This window comes from Trifolium pratense, linkage group LG1 (assembly GCF_020283565.1).
Source record: "Trifolium pratense cultivar HEN17-A07 linkage group LG1, ARS_RC_1.1, whole genome shotgun sequence".
In the NCBI taxonomy this organism is placed as follows: domain Eukaryota; kingdom Viridiplantae; phylum Streptophyta; class Magnoliopsida; order Fabales; family Fabaceae; genus Trifolium; species Trifolium pratense.
The window spans coordinates 10,361,782-10,382,388 of record NC_060059.1 but is presented as its reverse complement, the minus strand read 5'-3'; the positions used below and the strand labels follow the sequence as shown (position 1 = coordinate 10,382,388).

Genomic DNA, 20,607 nt, shown 5'->3' with positions numbered 1-20,607 from the left:
ACATAAATTACCTTATTGCAGAAAATACTGCTACTATTATATCACAGTCTAGTTTATTTACCACTGTCATGTACTAATATTCATTTAATATTGATGTAATAATGTACTAATATTTATTTAATAATATTCATATTTATTTAATATAAATTTAAAATCGCTAAAAATTAAAATAAAATTTCCCAAAAAATAAATAAAATGATGAATTTTCGAACAAATTCACACCTTTCATATTTTAATAGCATAAAATGATAAATGTGTGAACATACATAAAATAGAGTATTTGACTTTATTTAAAGTGTTCAGAAAATCATGTCTTTGGATCTTGATGACACTAGAGTTATTGATTGAATATGCATTGGATTAAACTTAATCTTTTAAACTGAAACAAATGAACACCGCAACCAAGACGAAATAACAATACCCCACACTTAAGACCAAAAAAAAACGTACTAAGACGAAAAATTAAAGCAAACAAGCAACAACGTCGCGCTAAGACGATAAAATCACAAAAAACAAACAAAAAAAAAAGAAAACAATAAACATAAACATACATGGTAAAACACGTTTATTTAACTAAAAAAAATGATTGATGGGTGATTCTAAGTTAAAATTGGACCTAAATCACATTTCTCCAATAGATCGAGATGAAGAGAAAAAGTGGTGACAACTATGGTTAAAAGAGGATGATTAATAATGTTTATATTATATACTCCCATTTTTTCCTTGTATTTAAGATCGAAATGATGCAATTTAAGCGAGTTAGGTTTGAAGATGTCATGTCCTTGTGAGCTTATCTCAATTTATAGGGATATCGCATTATGTGTATAAGGACAAGAAATCTGCTCAAATGAGCTCCACCATCAGTTCAATGACTTCACGTTTAGTCATGAATCTCATGATGTCGGTGTGATCCATAAGACGTCCCTCAATGGGGGAGATGCAACAGACACGACACATCATTTAATGTCACTGTAATCTATCAACTTTGTGTGTGATGGCATGATCAATCCACTGACTAACTTGATTACTCGGCTTGTTAAACTTTTTGTCGTTGTTGGCACATGAGAACCAAACGACTATGAAAAAAAGAAGGGACGAGGAATAAAATAAATCTGAATCAAATCATTTAGAATCAAATAATAAAAAATTGTAAAAATAAATTTATAACTTACATCCCCGTCATAGATAACTCAGACAATATGGTCTGAGTACATAGACAATACAAACTTATCGTACGTGCCTCTTATAAATGAGTCTGATTTGGCTTTCTCTTTCACATCCTCTAACTCAGGTTGGATATTGCGCATCTCAATATCCTAATGCTCCTACACTTCCTCGCCCTGAGACTCATGCTTAGGTTATTGAGGTTGTTGCTCGACACAAACTTTTGCCACTTATTCCCGTGTAGAAGAGGCGGTCGATATGATTCACCCTCTTTCCTCTATTGCGACTCAAAATTTTATCCATTTTTAAAGCATCAACACAACAACATGTAAGAAATTTTGCTTGAAAATTTGTAGGTAGAATTAACAAAAATCACAGCATATTAAAATCGTTCACACTCTAAAGTGCGATCTGGATTAGTTTCTATAAGAAGAAAAAATGTGCAAAAATCTGTAAATCCAAAAAAATGTATACTAACATCTTGTCTGTTGAGCATAATTTTCATCTGTGTGGGGATTTCAAGGATTTTATGAGGGTTCCACGTTTTGATGGCCTAACAAAAGAAAATTGAGGATTTTATGAGGTTCCACGTTTTGATATTTTTGAGATTTTTCGAGAATTTTTGGTGAAGTTTTGATTTTTTTTTATTAGAAACCAATAGAATGAGGGGTGAAACGGCTGGGCTCGTGGGCACATAGGCATGGTTCGTATGATAGTGTACAAGCTATTTGCAAGTGTTCACGTTCTATTTATGTGAAGATGTATTACGTCAAAATACTTTTATACGGGAGTGTGACAATTTCAAATGTTGAGAGATGTCAAAATAATTTTACTATTTTTCTTTTAGGGTGCAAGGAGGTACTTCGGGAATTCGACAAAGAAAGAGCGTGTGAGTAAGATTGGGGGATGCGAAAAGAAAAAGTATGAACTATAGGCCTTGGATAACTTCTCAACCCACCACAACATGTCTCGTTCACCACTCTAGCGCGTAAACAAATTCAAAAAATACGTTTCAAAGTGTTTTTTTAGTGTAAAATTTACGCTATAAACAATTCGAAAAACGTTTTGTGAATTTTTTAGAGGGTGAACGAGAAATGTTGTGGTGTGTTGAGAAGTTTTCCAAGCCTGTTTTTGTATAGTTTATTTCCAAAGTACCCAAAAGAGATGGCTCCGGCCCAAATTCACTTCATAAACCGGCAAAGTTCAAACAACCCCGCCAAAAACATCCGAAAAATACGATACTCGATGTTGAAAAAATCCCTCCAAAATGAAGCATCCACGTCATCGATCCGCGCACTCTACAATTCAACCAATCAACGCACACCAACCATTCCTATATAAACGTTTCCACACACAAATCCAAATCACAACACAATACAAATTCTCTTTCTTTCTATCTCTGTTAAAACTATCTCTCTGTTTTTTCTCTTTCGTTTCGATCTTTTCATCAACAATGGCGAAGGGTGAGAAAAAGCCAGCGGAGAAGAAACCCGCAGAAAAGGCACCAGCAGAGAAAACCAAAGCGGAGAAGAAGATTCCAAAGGAAGCCTCATCCACCGATAAGAAGAAGAAGAAACACAAGAAGAGCGTGGAAACCTACAAGATCTACATCTTCAAGGTTTTGAAGCAGGTTCATCCTGATATCGGAATCTCAAGCAAGGCTATGGGAATCATGAACAGTTTCATCAATGATATCTTTGAGAAACTCGCTCAGGAATCTTCTAGACTCGCTCGTTACAACAAGAAGCCTACCATCACCTCTCGCGAGATCCAGACTGCTGTTCGTCTTGTTCTTCCCGGCGAGCTTGCCAAGCACGCTGTCTCTGAAGGAACTAAGGCCGTTACCAAGTTTACTAGCTCTTAAATAATAGATACAGTTTTCTGATTTATCTGATTTAGGGTTTATGTAAATTGTGTTTTGGATCTCATCTTATTGATGTAGCATTGAATAACCTTTATAATGAATTTTCTTTTTGCCCTAAACTCTTGTTGCAAATTTTTTCTAATTATTTTTTGTTTATGCTTTTCTTTTTTTCAATCGCTTCAAACTCGTATTGTTATTGTTTTATACAGTTGTGAGATCTGGTATGGATAGACCATAACATTATACGAGCCTACTTAGCTAGTTTAAGTTGGTAACTCAACCACCATAGTCACAAATACTTAGTTGACCATCCTAAGCTGATCCTTTTCACAATCTCATAAGTATATGAAAAGTTTTGGCTAATCTCTATGTTTCAACATGGTCTACTTTGTACCATGTTGAATAAGAAGTGGGCTAGTGTTGATTCTCACTACACCATATAGTGGACAATGTGATATTCAAACAATGGTTTTAAAGGTTGCTACGAAGATTTGTTTTTTATTTTGTTAGATAGGCTTTGTTACGGTTTCATACTATTCATTCAACTATGATCTGTTCAGTTATGAGTGAAGACTAGTGGTTATTTAGTTTAGGACTATTAGAACCTATGAATCACACACATGGACACCAGATGTGACATGGACACTAACATGTCGACTATTAGAAACTAGATTTGTTGACACTGACATGTCCACGGTTCATAGATTAGAACTCTACTCATAGTTGTCAATATCATGTTCTTTACCAGATTCTTTGGCTTTTAGAAGTTTACATGAAATTAGTTTTTACTTTTTGAAGTTCATTGGGATGTTGAACCTCCAGATTTATTGTTGACAAAACATTTATTAACTTAAGCAGTGATCTTGAAGGATTTATACAATGGATTTTAAGAATAAGTTGAGTGCAATAATAATCAATATGGTACCTTTATGGTTGAAAACCAGTAGTTAGGATAACACGTGCTACACTAGTTGAATTTCGCTCTTATAAAGTGAGAAAATCAAAAGTTGTTATTTCAACAAACTAATGATTTGTAATACTATGCTTATTTACCTTTGATTTGTTAATCAATGGTCCATAATACTCACTTTACTTTCTAAAGTGAGGAATTCCTTACTTTAGAGGAGTCGGATCCCAATTTGATATACCCGTGACTTATATATTTGGGTTTATCGTTCAATGTTAGGGATATAATGTGCATTGAATTATTTTAGTGTTGAGAAGAGATTTGATTCAGTGCTATTAGGGTCTTAACATATAGACTTGGTTGTGCTGTAGAGTGGTGTCTGGTCTTAATGCCTTAATAGTGTGTTTGGATGATAGAATGTTTCGAGGAGTCGTAATTTTTGAGGGAATTAAAATGGTTTGCACTAGCTTCTGCCTCACTCTGTGTTCGTTTCATTCTCAAGCTTCTCTCTCGCTGCGTTTACACTTGAGCTTCTCTCTCTAACTTCCATGTCTCGCTCATCTCTGGAACGCTTCTCAAATTGCTTCTCTCTCATTTCCATCTCTCAAATCATGTGTTTGGTTTTATTTTCCTCTTAAAATTGGAAATAATTGTCTGGATTATTCTGATTTACTTTTGATATCACATTTGCTTTTGTAATGGGAATTTAAAATTCATTTTGTGCCAGTAGGGTTGATTGTGAGGAAAGTGGTACACACTGCTACTAGAAATTTCCAGTTTTAATGTGATTTTGAGTTGTATTTTGTGTTTTTTAAGTATCTTTGTTTACGTGCATTTTTATGTGGTTTTGAGTTGTGATTTTGTTGCTGATATGAATGTAAAGTGTAAACATTATTACTAAATTTGAGTTGGCGATATGTCTGCTTCATTTGCTCCCTGTGTTGCTATATAATTTGATGTTAGATGGAATATGTTTGCTTCATTTAGCAGTCTGATAGCATTGTGCTTATTATTTGCAAGATTGGTTAATGGGAAAACCAGTAGTTTATTTGATACTCTTCAACTAACTCATTTGCTATTTGTGTTTGTATTTATTCAGGCTATTGTTTTAGTGACTGCGCCTGCAGTTGTCCTTCATGATTTCCTGGTGCTGTTTGTAATGGTTAGGTACATTGCTCATTGATTTTGTTGCTCCAATATATTAATGTACTGATGCTTGTCTGCATTGAGCAATACATGTGTTACTTCAATTGATAAACCAATTTTGTTATTTACCAATGGAGTTGCATAGTCATCTTACATTTGTTATGTTGCAATCTTATAAAAAATCTGTAGTGCAGTGGAAAGAGACCTTAATTATATATTTTTTGCACTTTTCTTATAAGTTGTCATAGTTCTTTTTTGTGCTTATGAGCCCATTTGTTATTTATGAACATAGTACTTTTTTGATTATATATAATGACCTGGTCATCTTATTTTAAGAAGATTAATAGAACAATTCCATGTTCAATGTCATTTGAAATGGATGCATATCATTCTTTGGTATATTTGTCAATGAGATACAAGAACCAAATGTCAATGAATAAGAACAAGAACCAGGTGAGACAAATTTTGATGAAGATCATAATAGCTGTATTGATAAAGATGATAACATAATCTTAGAGTAGTTTAAATATGAAACCATGTAAAATATTTTCTAATATTTTGTGGGCTGCAATCAATTATGGCTTTTGATTTTAATAAAAACGGGTTGATGTTGTTGTGATCCATTTGATGATGCTTAAGCCCGATAATTGTGATCAGTAATAATGGGCTTGAACACTAATTCTGATTTGTGTAGAAACAAAGTGTAGTTCCAACTCTAGAGTCCATGATGGGTGGTACTAGGGTTGTTATCTTATAAAGCTGTGAATCGAACCCATAACCTATAACATACTACCCAAACCTCTCACCACTAGATCAAACCTAGTGGCTTATATATAGATATTATTTTAAGGTACGAAGTTTAATTTTTTGAGGACCAACTTTTTTACGGGAACAAATTTATGATATTTTATTTGTAACAAAAAAGTAAGTAATGCAAGTAGAAGTAACATCGAAAGTATTGCGAAAAGTATGAGATAAATTTGTTTGTACAAGACCAACAATGAATTGGTTCAAGTGGTAATAGTCTTGATCCCTTTAAGCATGTGGTTAGGGGTTCGATTTATGGCACATGCGTATGAATAAAATATTCGGCTGTGAGGGGAGAATCCACATTGTGTGCTCCACGGGTTGTGGAAACTTCGTACCAATATCATGATAACAAAAAAAAAAATTGTTCGTACAAGAGCATGAATGTATCGTTTTCTTGACACCTAGCAAAGACAACTAAAAACTTATTATAGGAATGAAGTAAGGTTTGACAATCTTGTACGAATGAACCATACTCAGAGTGATTAATATATTCTTCAATTGTTTAGATCATCAACAATAATTTTACGATCCATCTCGAGTGGTCAACATTTTTCCTTATTACTACTTCCATTTTTATCCAATATAATTTTTTAGTGGTCATCCAAATATTTTCCTAGTTCCGACACTAATTTTATAGTGTTTTTAATTTAAAGCTGAACATGATTTTTTCTGCCATCATGTTTAATACATTATAGAAATTTTTATACAAAAAAATTACTTTTAATGAGAGACGAATTAAATATAAATATAAAAGTTTTTTGTGCTTAAAAATTCATATTGAATTATTTTTTTAAAAAATTCTAAGTTTTTGTGGAGAATTTTTTTTATAACTATGGAGAAAATTTATTTTCAATAGAAAGTAGAAGAAATTTTATAATATTATAAATATATAAATATAAAAACTCATCCAAATATAAAAATACACATTACATGAATTAACTTAAAAAGATGAAAAAATTGTAGCAGCAAAATATTTTGCAACCAAAACTTACTGAATTACTCCTATTTTAGTAAATTTTAACTTTTATAAAGATAAAAAATGGAATGTCCACGTCATCGATCCGCGCACTCTAAAACCTAACCAATCAATTTCCGCAACTGATTCCTATATAAACGATTCCCACTCTTCTTCCAGATTCATCTTCACCGCTTTCTGTTCTCTGTTTCTCATTTTTCATCTTTTCAGCAAAACTCTTTTCTCTTTCGTTTCAATCTTTTGATCAACAATGGCGAAGGGCGAGAAAAAGCCAGCGGAGAAGAAGCCAGCAGAGAAGGCACCGGCAGAGAAAACAAAGGCTGAGAAGAAGATCCCAAAGGAAGCATCCTCCACCGACAAGAAGAAGAAGAAACACAAGAAGAGCGTAGAAACCTACAAGATCTACATCTTCAAGGTTCTGAAGCAGGTTCATCCAGATATCGGAATCTCAAGCAAGGCTATGGGGATAATGAACAGTTTCATCAATGATATATTTGAGAAACTCGCTCAGGAATCTTCTAGACTCGCTCGCTACAACAAGAAGCCTACTATCACTTCTCGCGAGATCCAGACTGCTGTTCGTCTTGTTCTTCCCGGCGAGCTTGCTAAGCACGCCGTCTCCGAAGGAACCAAGGCTGTTACGAAATTCACTAGCTCTTGAATAGTTTTATTTGATTTAGGGTTTATGTAAATTATGTTTTGGATTGCATCGTATTGATGTATCAATGGAATTTCATTTTGCCCTAATTACTTCAATTTTTGGTTTTTTTTTTTATTCTTGTGTTAATTACTTCAAATTTTTATCTATAACTGAATAAATATGCGTTATGATTTTGATTCTGAAATTCTGGATTATGTGTACTTATGATTGTATGATTCAAATCCTTAATGTCAAATGTAGGATTCGAATCCCTAATATCAATTTTGTTATGCGTTCTGTGATGGTTGCAATTTTGATTCCATTTATTGAAGCCTGTGTCATTTATCAATTAGTGATTGTGAATCTCCATTCTGTGAAAGTGAGAAAACACACATCAACGCTGCAATGCACAAACAAACACAGGCTAAATTGCAGGGAGAGATGAGATTGGTAACACGAGGAAGAGTGCTGTAAGTAATCATCTACATTCCTATCTAAGTCTAACAATCTTTGTTGTATTGTTAGGGTTTTACTCAACTTAGCATTGCTCAGGTTACACGTTTTGATATACCCGTGACTTCTTCGTTTGGGTTAATTATTCAATGTTAGAGGCTTAGAGCTATACAACACAGTGAGACTATTAAATTTGTAGTGTAGATTTGTCTATTTCTTGGACCTTGCCATAACTTTACAGTTTACGCCACTAGGAGAGTCCTAACGTAATGGTTGTAGTTATCAAATGTGTGACCAGAAGAAGGCAGGACTGTCTACAATAGTTCAACATTGTCTTTGATCCTATTTTGGACCTTGTCATGGTGGGAAGTTAATTGTAGTATTTGGTAATTCCCTTTAACTTTTGTTTAATCAAGTTTTTTTCTAACCAACAATAAGATCAATGATGAATGTGATAGTGAGAAGGTTGAATGACACTTCTTAGGGAAATTTGGTAGCATTTAGCTTAAGATAGTAAGGCATATTATCTATAACTGAATATGCATTGCAAAATATATTCGGAAATTCTGGAATAAATAATATGCTGGCTTATGTGTAGACTCAGTGATGATTGTAAGTTTGTATTCTTAGGGTTTTACTCCATTTTATGCACACATTGAAATTTATTTGTCTAATGGCATTTGTCACAAGAAGACATAATCTGATTCCCTTCCTGTGATGGTTGCTAACAATTACTATTGTATAGAGTTTTCTATCACATTTTAAAGATCACAAGGTTGCTTGTTCAGTTGTTTGGCAACAGCAACACTCAATGTTTGACGGATTTGATATTTGTGAATCTCCAATCTGTGAAAGTGAGCAAACACACGTCGACACTGCAATACAAAGACATGCTAAATTGCAGGGAGAGCTGAGATTGGTAACTTGAGGAAGAGTGCTGTAAGCCTGTAAGCATGTACGTATCCTATCTACGTCCATCAATCTTTGTTTTGCATTTTGGTGTCATATATGCTTGTATTCCTTTAGGTTGTTATTTTCGTTTGCGATAGGATCCTCATAGGAACTATCATTTTGACATTCTTTTAAGTATATGCAAAGTTTGAGCTTATCTCTACGTTTCAAGAATGGGCAAATTGCTTGAAGTATTATGTTGATTAAGAAGTGGGGTAATGTTGATTCTCACTAAACAATATTGTAAACAATGCGATACTCTAAACAAGAAATGTAAAGCTTACCACATAAATTTGTTTGCTCTTTTGATAGAAGCGCAAAGGATTTGTAACGGTTTCATACATTTCATTAAATGGTTCTCTTCACCGAAGAGTGAAGACTAGTGGAAATTTAAGTTAGGAATAATAAAACCCTGTTCAATGGTCATGTTTGCCAATGACATGTTCTCTACTTGATACTTTTCTTTTGAAAAGTTTATATGAGATTAGTTTTTAATTTTAAAGTTAGGGTTTGTTAACTTGTGCCCTTAGGACACATGTTAAGATATACCAGATATACCAAAATAGAAATTCAATATTTAATGATACAAGAAATTTAATGCTTCAAAAGTCAAAATGCACAAATTAGCATTTAATATTTTCTATTTTTGCTTCCTTAACATGTGCCTTAAGGGCACAAGTTAACATTCTCCTTAAAGTTATTGTGATGTTTGATCTCCAGATTTGTTGTTGACAAAACATTTCTTAAACTAATCTATGACTCATGGGGGATTTATAAAATGGATTTTAAAAATAAGTTGAGGTCAGTAATATTTTTATTGTTGAAAACAAATGGTGAAATTGAAAAATTGAAATTTGAAAACCTAGAGCATAAGAGAGAATGCTATGTGTTAACTTTGGAGTCATGAGGTTGATGTAGGAGAACGAGGAACATGGTCTTGGATACCCACTTGAGACATAAGGCCATTTAGGTCAATTCATTGCAAAATTAAATAAGTCAACGCTAAAAACTAACAGCAATGACAAATCAAATATGTGACACTTCGCCAAAAAAAGAAATGAGGGATCAAAATAAAAATGATTTAAAATTGCATGGTTAAAATGAAATTAAACTAGTCATCAACACTAAAATTCAATAGCAGTGAAAACTTAGGTTAAATACCATACATTATTTTGGTCATGTTCTTCACTTAAAATTTGACACATCAAGTACACCAAAAAAAAAAAAAAAATTTGACACATCAACATCTTATTTAAGTGGAGAACAATTTGTTAAAATTTGACATGAAAAAAATTGTTGATGTGTCAAATTTTAGGTAGATACTTGATCTAAGTTTTCTCCTATATATAATGGAGTGCATTTGTATATTCCTTTATATAATGAAGTTTTTTCAATATGTTTTGTCCTTACTCGCACACTTTTTAGGAACTTCGTAGAAGGCCACTTATTCAAAGAGTGCTATAAGTAAAATATGTTTAACTATGAAATTTTTATGGAATGTGATACCAAAAAGAAGATGATTTTTTTAATACTGCAAAATTATATTAATAATAAAAGAATATGCACAGTAGTGCCATACAAGGTGGCATTTAACATGCACAGTATTCAATTTGTGCATCTCCTGCACTATAACTCATCTCCTCTTGGATTTTAGGCTCAAGTACAATTTACAAGAACACAACCAAGACATAATTGTTCCAAATTGACAAAACAATCATTCTACAAGATAAAGGATAACTAGTAGGAACAAACAAAACTAAAGCCCCTGTCCAAACTCCACAAAATATAGACAAGATGCATCTTGTTGACATAGATATAGATAGTGCAAATTAATTCTTATAAGTTTTCCTGCAACTATGGAGTCTCATACTTGCATAATCTCAAGATTTCACTTACTTCGATGTGAATTTGGTTCATTCATATGTCCTCTTTTGATTGGAAGCTGTTAGGAACTGTTCATTGTCTATACATGTTTTGTGCACTAACGAATGTTCTTTTAGTTAATTCATATTATAATAGTGTTTCTTTTAAATAATAAATTTTAATTTATAATGATAATCAATATTTTTTGTATTTCTTTCGCAAAAATGTATTTTAGTTTATTTTGTAATATATAATCTTTAGAAAAATGCTAAGCAGTACCCCGGAGCACTAATTAACCACACAAATATAAAAGTTTTATTTGAAATTTGTGCATTTAATATCTTAAAAACATAAAAAGTTATCTTTCTAGCATTAACTTTATCTTTGATTTTCTTTTTTATTATGTTTAACAAGTGCCCTGGGAGCACTGTTTAGCATGACCCTAATCTTTATATAAAAGATCTCATTTTGATATTACTTAAGGCTTCATAATATGTTGGGTATTTGTTTTTAATTTTTAGTTTTATAAAATAATTTTGTATAAAAATTTGAACAAATCTAAATTACTTTTCAAATGTAGATTTCAAGTATATCAGGAAAAAATAACTATATTTTGCTTTTTAATATTTTAAAACAGGCCCTTAATATTTTAACTAATAAATTCATATTTTATTCAATTTAATGTTTTTTACTATATGTTTTTCTTCTAAATATATTGATAGTGTTTGAAATTAAAATTTGACTATTGTTAAAATATAAGTATAAAAATAATTATGGTCAAAGAGGGTGCTTTAATTACCAAATATACATAATGGATGATAGTTTGTAATTTCTATAAAAATATAACTAGTGATTTTAATTATTATTTAATAAAATATAAAAAAAAATATCTTAATGGTTTAATTGTTAGTAAATTATTTTACAATTGTAAATATTAAAAATGAATAAAAATGGTCCTCGTGAGTATAACTCAGTTGGTATGAATGTTACATTTTATATGTAGAAATTGAGATCGAACCTGAAACGCTTCACTTATTCACATTAAAAGGTAAATTTCTATTCACTATGCCATTTGATTAAAAAGAAAAAGTAAAAGTAAAAGTAAGAATTATAACTATAACGATAATTACACTAAGATATAAGAAAAATAATAAAAACATCAATAAAAGACTATTGATGGAATGTTATTTTATTTGACAATACACAATTTTTATGGTGAATTTTTTTTTTGAGCTTACGGTGCATAATTCATTTGATTTTTCGTCTTGTTGAAACATTTATTCGATTTAGATTGTTAAATCAAATTCAATCAATTACTAATCAACCGATGACTCAATTATGAATGTTGCAGATCTCGAGGGTATTCCAATTACTTTGATTTTGTCTCATTATTTGAAGACATTTTACCATTTTATGCTATTAACTTGAATGATGTGAGTTTCATAGATTCCTCTTTTTAATGATGTTTAATTTGTGTTTGTATATGATGTATTCTATCAATATGAATGAATGTTATTTTTAGTTAAAAAAATAAAATAGTCAAACTTCAATGACCTAGTAAATTATTTTCTATATAATATAAACTAATTTAGACATTGTAAAATATGGAAATAATGTATTCGTAATTATCTTAATTTCAAATGGGGTATAGGAGATCCATATAACTCTTTATAAAAACCCGAACGATACTAGAAACATAACACATAATATTTGTTCTTCTGATTTCTCAAAACATTATTTGCAATTTGTTGCAACCATGCCTAGACGAAAGATAAAACTTGCTTTTATCTCTGATGAGTTGTCAAGGAAGGTAACCTACAACAAAAGAAAGAAGTGTCTCATTAAGAAGGTGACAGAACTCACAACTCTTTGTGATGTTCCTGCTTGTGCCATAACTAGTATACGTACCCGTGCAATGCACGGGGCGACTATAGCTGGTATGATTGAATAATGACATAGCTTATTTAATATAATATTTAGACCTATGTTAAATACCCTAACAAAATCAATAAATATAATTGTTTATATATTTTAAACTTTAACTGAAAACCAAAAAACAACATTAAACCAATACATAGCATTGTTTAAATCAAAGGTTTAACTTAATAAAATAATCAACTACAACACATTAGCCATGATAAGTTTATTTGACATAATACAATTACTGTTGTTGATCCATGACAACAACATTCAAGACTTGAGGTGGATCCTCTAAAGTGAAGCGACATCTTCAGCCAGGTTGTATGTTAGCAACATTTAGAAATGTATTAAAACCTACAGATATGTACCTCTCATGTTGATTTCTTGCGGCCATTCGAATTTCACAATCAACGGAAATATTTGTGTTCTGAAGAACCATACTAATGCGTCGTTGTTGCGGTGTTAAGAAAGCCTTACTTATTATTGTAGGAAAATGCTGAATAGTGGAAACATACAAAATCAAAATACAATTTTACAAAGCTAAGCAATTATAACTTATATCAAGAATATTAAAACACAAATACTATATTCTTACCAAGAATGCTCTTTGATCTACATGCTGTTGACTGATGTTTATTTCCCAATACCTTTCGAGTTCAATACCGTCATCTTGAATCAAATTCATCTGGTATACATATCGGAAACATATGATTATTATATGATATTCATAAAAGAAATTGAAAGTGAATATAAATGTTGTATTAAGAAGTTACTATTATTGCAGCTCTGCTACAATGTTGAATCCAATTGACTCACAAAATCTGATAATCATTCTAAAAGAAATTGTTGTATTAAGAAGTTTTTATTTCTAACCGAAAATTAATGTACTTAGATTGCAAAGAACATCCCAATATCATATAATCCATGCTAAAGTTCACTCACAATTCTAGCTTCATTTATTTTTATGTGTTTTTGTAGATCTGAAAACACATCCAAAACAGAACCTATGTCTACCAAGATGAATCCAAAACAGCAATATATAAACAATTACTTTGGTCTAAATATTATTTTCACAACAATAGTATAATGATGCTATTTAACATCATAAATTCTAGCTTCATTTATTTTTATGTGTTTTTGTAGATCTGAAAACACATCCAAAAAGTATTAAGCATCATAATACCTCTTCCAATTCATTGACGCAATCTGTTAATGAATTCACATTATAAAATAAATAACTAAAAAATGAAAAGTAATTATTGGTACAACAAATACAATAATAATAATAATAATAATAATAATAATAATAATAATAATAATAATAATGATGATTATAACAATAAGATGCCAATGTCAATTAAGCTCTTAATTGTTTGCATCAAAATAAGGCAATCATCCTTAAACATATGCTAAGTCAAAGTAAAACAATTAATCTACTTAAACACATATTAATCCTTACAAATGAAGACTTTAAGTGCAAAACATGTTGAGAATAAAAATCCTGATATTTGTCCCAAAAGTTGCAATAAATAAATTAGACACATGACATTACATTGACCATAAGAGATGGACACTTCCTCATGAGAGAGTCAAAATATAAGTCATTAATTATGTTATAAACCTGCAAGTACATATGGAAATATGTTAGAATAAATATAAATTAATATAAAAAATCATTTATTGGTATGATATGAAAATTAAATTATCATGTAATTACCTTTTGTTGGTTCCATCAACTAACTATGTTATGCAAGGATTCAAAAATCTCAGGAAATACCACATTTAGAGTGGTGGTGCAAGGCTTTCCATCTTCATCTAAAATAAGCATCTTCAATCCTTTCTTGGTTGTAACTCTAGAAATGGCTACATAGAGCTGACCATGTGTAAAAACCGGCCGAGGTAAATAAAGTCCGACCTTTGACATAGACTGTCCTTGGCTTTTGTTGATTGACATTGCAAAACACAAGCTTATAGGAAATTGACGGCGGCCAAACTTGAAAGGCAGACCTGAATCAGTAGGTATCAAGTCCATTCTTGGAAGAAAAACAGTTTCACCGGCATGTTTTCCATTGATAAACGTTGCTTTTATAATATTCTTCCCCAAATCCCTAACTTGTAGTCTAGTACCATTACAAAGTCCGCCAGCTTGATCAATATTTCGCAACAACATAATAGGCACACCAACTTTTAGTGTCAAGCGATGATTAGGTATCCCGGAACATTTAATGTCATTCAAAAATTCTGATGTAAACCAATCGCTTTGAACTTCATAATCTTCATCAGATTTGCACGGTGTATCACAACTAAAATAGGTTTTTTCTTCACCGGGAATCAGAGACAACACATAATCATTTACATCTTCAACAACTTCTAAAGTTGGAGCAAGTATTGCTTGATCTTCAAAATAAGCTGGTTGCCCATAATTGGTTACAACATCTGGATAAACAAAATTAACCAAAGAAAGCAACGGGTCATCGACTTCTAAATTACACAAATCTTCGGGAATTTGAATTTGGGCCTCTCCATTTTCATCTGAATCTATGAGTCCATCTCCAATTTTCAAAATCCAATCAGCAAATTCTTTAAGCTCAGATTGTGACTTGTCCGCGGAATCACCTTTCAGCCTCATATTTTTTGTCAACTCTAAAACAATGCAATGCTTCCATAATTTTGATGAGCACAATGTTTTATTCACAACATCTCCTCTTGTACCTCTCCTAATTACAGGCAAGATTTGTCTAAAGTCTCCACCTAAAACAACAACCTTTCCACCGAATGGCTTAGTGTTCAAGTCCTTATCTACCTTCGACATCAAATCCCTCATTGTACGATCAAATGCTTCAAAACAATATCGATTCATCATGGGAGCTTCGTCCCATATGATTAGACTTGCTGCTCTCAACAAATTGGCTCTATGACAATCTTGTTTAACATTGCAAGTAGATTTATCATTTATTTCTAATGGGATACAAAAAGTTGAATGAGCGGTTTTTCCATTAGGAAGCAACAGTGAAGCAATTCCGCTGGAAGCAACATTAAGCACAATTTTACCTTGAGATCTTAAGGCAGCTGATAGTGTCCTCCATAAGAAAGTCTTCCCGGTACCTCCATATCCGTACAAAAAGTAAAACTCACCGGTTTCAGACAAAACAGAAGTCATGATCTTTTGATAGACAGAAAGTTGCTCTTCAGTTAATTGCTCAACTAAACTTGCATGCAGAACACCTAATTCATCTCTATTGTAGCTCAGTTCCTCTGCTATGAGTCTATTTTCAAAATTATTGACATCTCCATCTACTGGTACAGGCATGGTCTTGTAATCACTTAATGTTCTTCCATTTAAAAGCAACAATTTTTGAATCTCAATGAGACAGAGATTTTGCAACTCTTCATCACTTAATTGCAATTCTACAACAAAATATAAATTTTATAAGACGTAAATTAAATTGATAGAAAATATCATAAACAGGGTAATAAAGATAATAAACAAATTAATACCTGGAAGATTTAGTTCTCTTCTTTTACTGTAAAGTATACCATCGGCTAATAAATGCCAAGTAGAGAGCCAAACATCGTATGGATTACTCATTGTATTCATGTTCAATAATCTAACAAACAACCTTCTCATCTGACCACCTGTAGCTGTTTCGTAAGCTTCGATAAGTCCATCTTTGAATTCCTGATCATCTTTTAAAAGGCCCAGTTCACTGCATGCCTCTTGAAATGTTTTGCATAATTTTCCGTTCACCGTTTTGATACTTTCATAACTTGTGCAACCCCTGACTTTTGTCAACAAAACTCTCAAGTAATACAGTTCACCCGCTCCAACAGGCACATATGAAAGTCTTCCGATGCTAAAACCCTTCTTCCTTAGTTCCCAACGGTTATCTCTAGGATGAAAAACAAACTTTGAAGGAAATTCTGCATAAGTCAGATCACGGCCTTCCTCATACTGAGTATTTGCATTAAACCAAGCAAGAAACATTGTGTCGATCATTTCATGGTAACTCACGACATTATGAAGTTTACTGTTATCATCAAACTTGACACATTGTTGATTTTCTAAATGAATAGACAATCTAATAACAGCTGGAAATTTTTGATGAATGTCAAATTTAAATAGTCTCCAAACAGCTTCAGACGGAGATAAATATCGACACTCATAATATTTTTTTATTTCATCAACACATTCAGTGTTCTTTGCAACCCTTTTGCCATTTGAAATCTCAATATTTGACCGGTCATGACCTTTATTAACATATTTAAATAAGTACTTGATGGCATTGGACTTATTGCAAGCTTCAACATTAATATGAGCCTGATACCTCATCAAAAGAAATGGATTGTAGGGAACAACAAAGCCATTGTCCAGCTTCACTCCACTCTTTTCTACAACTACTCCGGTATCACGTCTCCTGTACGACGGATATCCATCCTCATCAATACTTGTGGATGATTTATATTTCTTTGGAAAGAATTTTGAGCATTGAAGCGTGCCATTCATGCAAGGAGAACTGAGATTAGATTTGCCACATGGACCATGAATCATATATGAAGTAACCACAGCATGGAGTTTTGGATATAATTTAGGATGAGGAATTTCAGCAGAGATTAACTTGTCAATATCAGCACCAGAAGTTATCTTATGTTCACCATCTAACCACAATAACATATGTGCATGTGGTAGTCCTCTCTTTTGGAACTCAACGGTATACATGCCTATCATAATACATAATAACAATAAGATCTTAAAAATCAATCATTATGAAAATGAAACAACGTAATCTAACAACGATCGTATATAAATGTTTTTAATTAAACTTCCAGAATATTTACCTCCTATGACCTTGCCGAATATCTGATTTTTTTTGAAGTCAATCAACATTTGATCTAACTTCATCTTGAACACTCTACAGACGATATCAGGTCGATCAGATGGTTGAAAACCTTTAGGACGAATGAAGTCGCGTATTTCTGGCCAATTTGCATTACATGTAACTGTGATGAATAGATCAGGATAACCAAACCTCTTACAAATTCCCATAGCATCTTGACAATTATTGAACATATATCTTGGACCTCCGGTGAAAGAATCAGGAATAATAACACGCTTCCCTACTAAAGACGCATCTACATCACCTCTATCAACAGCTTCTTGTAGACCACTAAGAACATCATTACGGATTTTGGATTGGTTTTCTCTTATGAATGACAGGCGTTGGGCTTCTAACATGGTGTAACAATCAACAACAAACTGTTGAAACAACCTTTTACCATAAAGAATGTTGCCAAATTCAACTTTTCTATCTTGAAGTCGAAAAGCAATAAATTCTCTAATTGAAACTCTCTCTCTCTTTTTTTCCTTTGATACTTCTTCTGTAAAAAAACGTGGAATATCTGGTTCCCAACCATTTTCACCACGTGGAAAGAGTAAAGGATATTGAAGAGGCAAGAACAACACATGAGTTTCATGAATCCTTGTCAATCCATATTTCCTTTCATTGACAATTACATCTCTTCCAATATCAGAATCATCAAAATCTCCTACAATCAAACCTGCCACCTCATCAGCCGTAGGAATATTATGCATTCTTGAATCTTTTTCACGGTTTCGATATAATCTTAGAGATAGTTGACATTCACTGCCATTTTGTAGTGCATCTCTGACTCTCCTATAAGCTTGGGCAAGACCATTGTAATTATCTACCATATGCTGAAGGTCTTTAACTAAAGTGCGATCAATGGGATCTTTTTGTTTCTTATCAGACCTAATTTTTTTTTCATAATGTGCTTATATTAGTATGATACATATACGTTTGCGACTGAAAATTTGTAAAGAATCAAAGTGGACAACATTATAAAAAATTATAAAGAATTACCTAAAACATGCAGCTCTGTTATTTACTTCGTTCTCCGTATCATACACATACAACTGTGCAAACTTCGGAGTCATTCCTACCTCAGGTAACAGAGAACCAATTCTATGGTAATTTTGACCACCTAATATAAATTGCGGAGGTCCTAAGCCATCGTTGATTTTATCATTTATTTGACCACCCATGGAAGTAAATGCAAACATGCTATTGTAAGCTCTAATGTTATCCTTAAAATGTCTGCTCCTACGATCTTGACCACTAATTAAATCCATCAATAGTTTCGGAGGTTTCTTTAAAAGAGGCAACTTAACTTCTCCTTTTTGGCAACACATGGAAAATTCAATTTGAAGACCATTTCTTGTTTTTTCTGATCTTTCCTCATACCACATTTCAGCAAAGCACTTTGTGCATGTAAATTCAGGAAGTCCAAAATTAAGGATAGCTACATGTTTTTAAGAAAGACATTTATATTAGTATAGTTTCTCATATTGTAACGTTTTATAAAAATACTTAAAGGAGGTTAAATACATACGCTCGATTTCAGAAGCTGCATAGCAAGTTGATTTGAAATGATCAACATTATTATCCACGTCAACAGAAGAACCTGCTTTGGAAGTTAAGATAATGTCAGTTTATAATAGCATTGACTAAAATTTTCATCTTGTATAAACACCTAAAAATGTTTTAAAATTACATACCTTGTGTGTCATCCTCAAAATCCAATCTTTGAACACCGATATATTTAGAGTGTAGTGGAAATTTCCTGGAGTATTTTCCATCCGAACTTTTGAAAGTTGGATTGATAACCTCAGAGTAAGCTGAATTGTTCACTTTATTATTAGAAGCCGAAGTGGATCCTGACACAATAACTATTTTATTAGGAATAACAAACATAGTTATGTTTAGAACATATAAATAAATCTAGTTTTGTATTCTAACCTTTTTGATATTGACTTGGTTGTCTTGATTTTGAAGTAATGACTGAATCCTCGGTGAGAGAATTAACGAAACATGACGTAGGAGAAAAATACTTAGGATTTGGAGTTCGGATTCTTTTAGATGGTATGGTTGAATTCACGTTTTGAGATGAATTTGTTGTGAGAATAGAACCTGTTTATTCAATCAATCACAACTAAAATAATAAATATACTTCACCTTATGTATTGGTTTTATTTTTCATCAAATTATTATAAAGGACATATATATATATATATATATATATATATATATATATATATATATATATATATATATATATATACAAACATCAAACATATATATTAGAAAAACTTCAATACATACCTGGATTCAAAGGTGATAGAGGAATCCTATCTGCTTTCCTCTTAGCAATTGGAGTGTTGCAAACAATATTGTAGTTGGGACTTATGTCCATTGGTTGAACATTCTCTATATTTGAATATTTTAGTTAAACAACTATTAAATAAACATTCATATTAAATAGAAGGTTTGATTGAAAGGTATACATACCTAAATTTGAATAAGATCTTTCCATTGAATCTTGTGTTATTGAGCTCATTCCATCAAACCTTGAATTCTTTCTTTGGGTTGCATCCATTGGTCTAACATTTTCTATTCAAAAAAACAAATGTGTATCATTCAATAACTTGATGAATAATGAAACCATTTGTATCTTTTTTGATGAAATTATGAAATAAGAAATATGGTAGTATATAAATACATAAACCTGAAGATGAGACATTGTTATTCTTTGCTTGCTTCTTTAGTTGTTGCTTTCTACTGAATCTTGCTAGTTTAGCTTGAGAAAACTCCATAGTTTTCCCAACAATGGGTGGTTCCTTTTAGTTTTTTGTTAACAATTCATAGTGTAATGAAAAGATAACTTTTGTTTGCATCATAGAACCAACGAAAAAATATTTTTTTATGACTACTTTGAGACAAATAAAAGGAACAAATGTTGGTCAACTTATTTGTGTCATAAACTTTGTTTGTATGTGATTTGTTTGAAAGTGATTTGTCAATGAATAAAACAAATGTTATCAATGTGTTAAAGTAATA

At 31.9% G+C, this 20,607-nt stretch overlaps 3 protein-coding genes across 3 annotated transcripts; 2 read left to right on the top strand and 1 right to left on the bottom strand.

The window, feature by feature from the left end:
- Positions 1 to 2,536: 2,536 nt before the first annotated feature.
- LOC123901721 (probable histone H2B.3) lies at positions 2,537 to 3,147 on the top strand. The gene has a single exon (XM_045951692.1). It carries the CDS (start codon positions 2,618 to 2,620, stop codon positions 3,026 to 3,028), a length of 411 nt encoding a protein of 136 aa, XP_045807648.1. The 5' UTR covers positions 2,537 to 2,617; the 3' UTR covers positions 3,029 to 3,147.
- A 3,873-nt stretch (positions 3,148 to 7,020) lies between these two features.
- On the top strand, positions 7,021 to 7,712 carry LOC123901736 (probable histone H2B.3). Its single transcript, XM_045951696.1, has one exon. It carries the CDS (start codon positions 7,118 to 7,120, stop codon positions 7,526 to 7,528), a length of 411 nt encoding a protein of 136 aa, XP_045807652.1. The 5' UTR covers positions 7,021 to 7,117; the 3' UTR covers positions 7,529 to 7,712.
- A 6,714-nt stretch (positions 7,713 to 14,426) lies between these two features.
- Positions 14,427 to 20,363, bottom strand: LOC123888169. Its single transcript, XM_045937131.1, has 11 exons — positions 20,276 to 20,363; positions 20,059 to 20,160; positions 19,873 to 19,977; positions 19,510 to 19,680; positions 19,269 to 19,427; positions 19,103 to 19,177; positions 18,574 to 19,012; positions 17,531 to 18,462; positions 17,373 to 17,413; positions 16,193 to 17,309; positions 14,427 to 16,102 (listed from the first exon to the last, which is right to left on the bottom strand). The coding sequence occupies exons 1-11, from the start codon at positions 20,361 to 20,363 to the stop codon at positions 14,427 to 14,429; spliced, it is 4,905 nt and encodes a 1,634-aa protein (XP_045793087.1).
- Positions 20,364 to 20,607: the final 244 nt, after the last annotated feature.

Bases quoted from the DNA above. Each gene is read 5' to 3' on its own strand.
- LOC123901736 (XM_045951696.1), top strand. From the start codon at position 7,118: ATGGCGAAGGGCGAGAAAAAGCCAGCGGAGAAGAAGCCAGCAGAGAAG.
- LOC123888169 (XM_045937131.1), bottom strand. From the start codon at position 20,363: ATGGAGTTTTCTCAAGCTAAACTAGCAAGATTCAGTAGAAAGCAACAA. The intron at 19,978-20,058 runs GTATGTATACCT...ATTCAAATATAG, and splicing joins AAGATCTTATTCAAATTTAG to AGAATGTTCAACCAATGGAC. The intron at 19,428-19,509 runs GTTAGAATACAA...TTATTGTGTCAG, and splicing joins ACCAAGTCAATATCAAAAAG to GATCCACTTCGGCTTCTAAT.
- LOC123901721 (XM_045951692.1), top strand. From the start codon at position 2,618: ATGGCGAAGGGTGAGAAAAAGCCAGCGGAGAAGAAACCCGCAGAAAAG.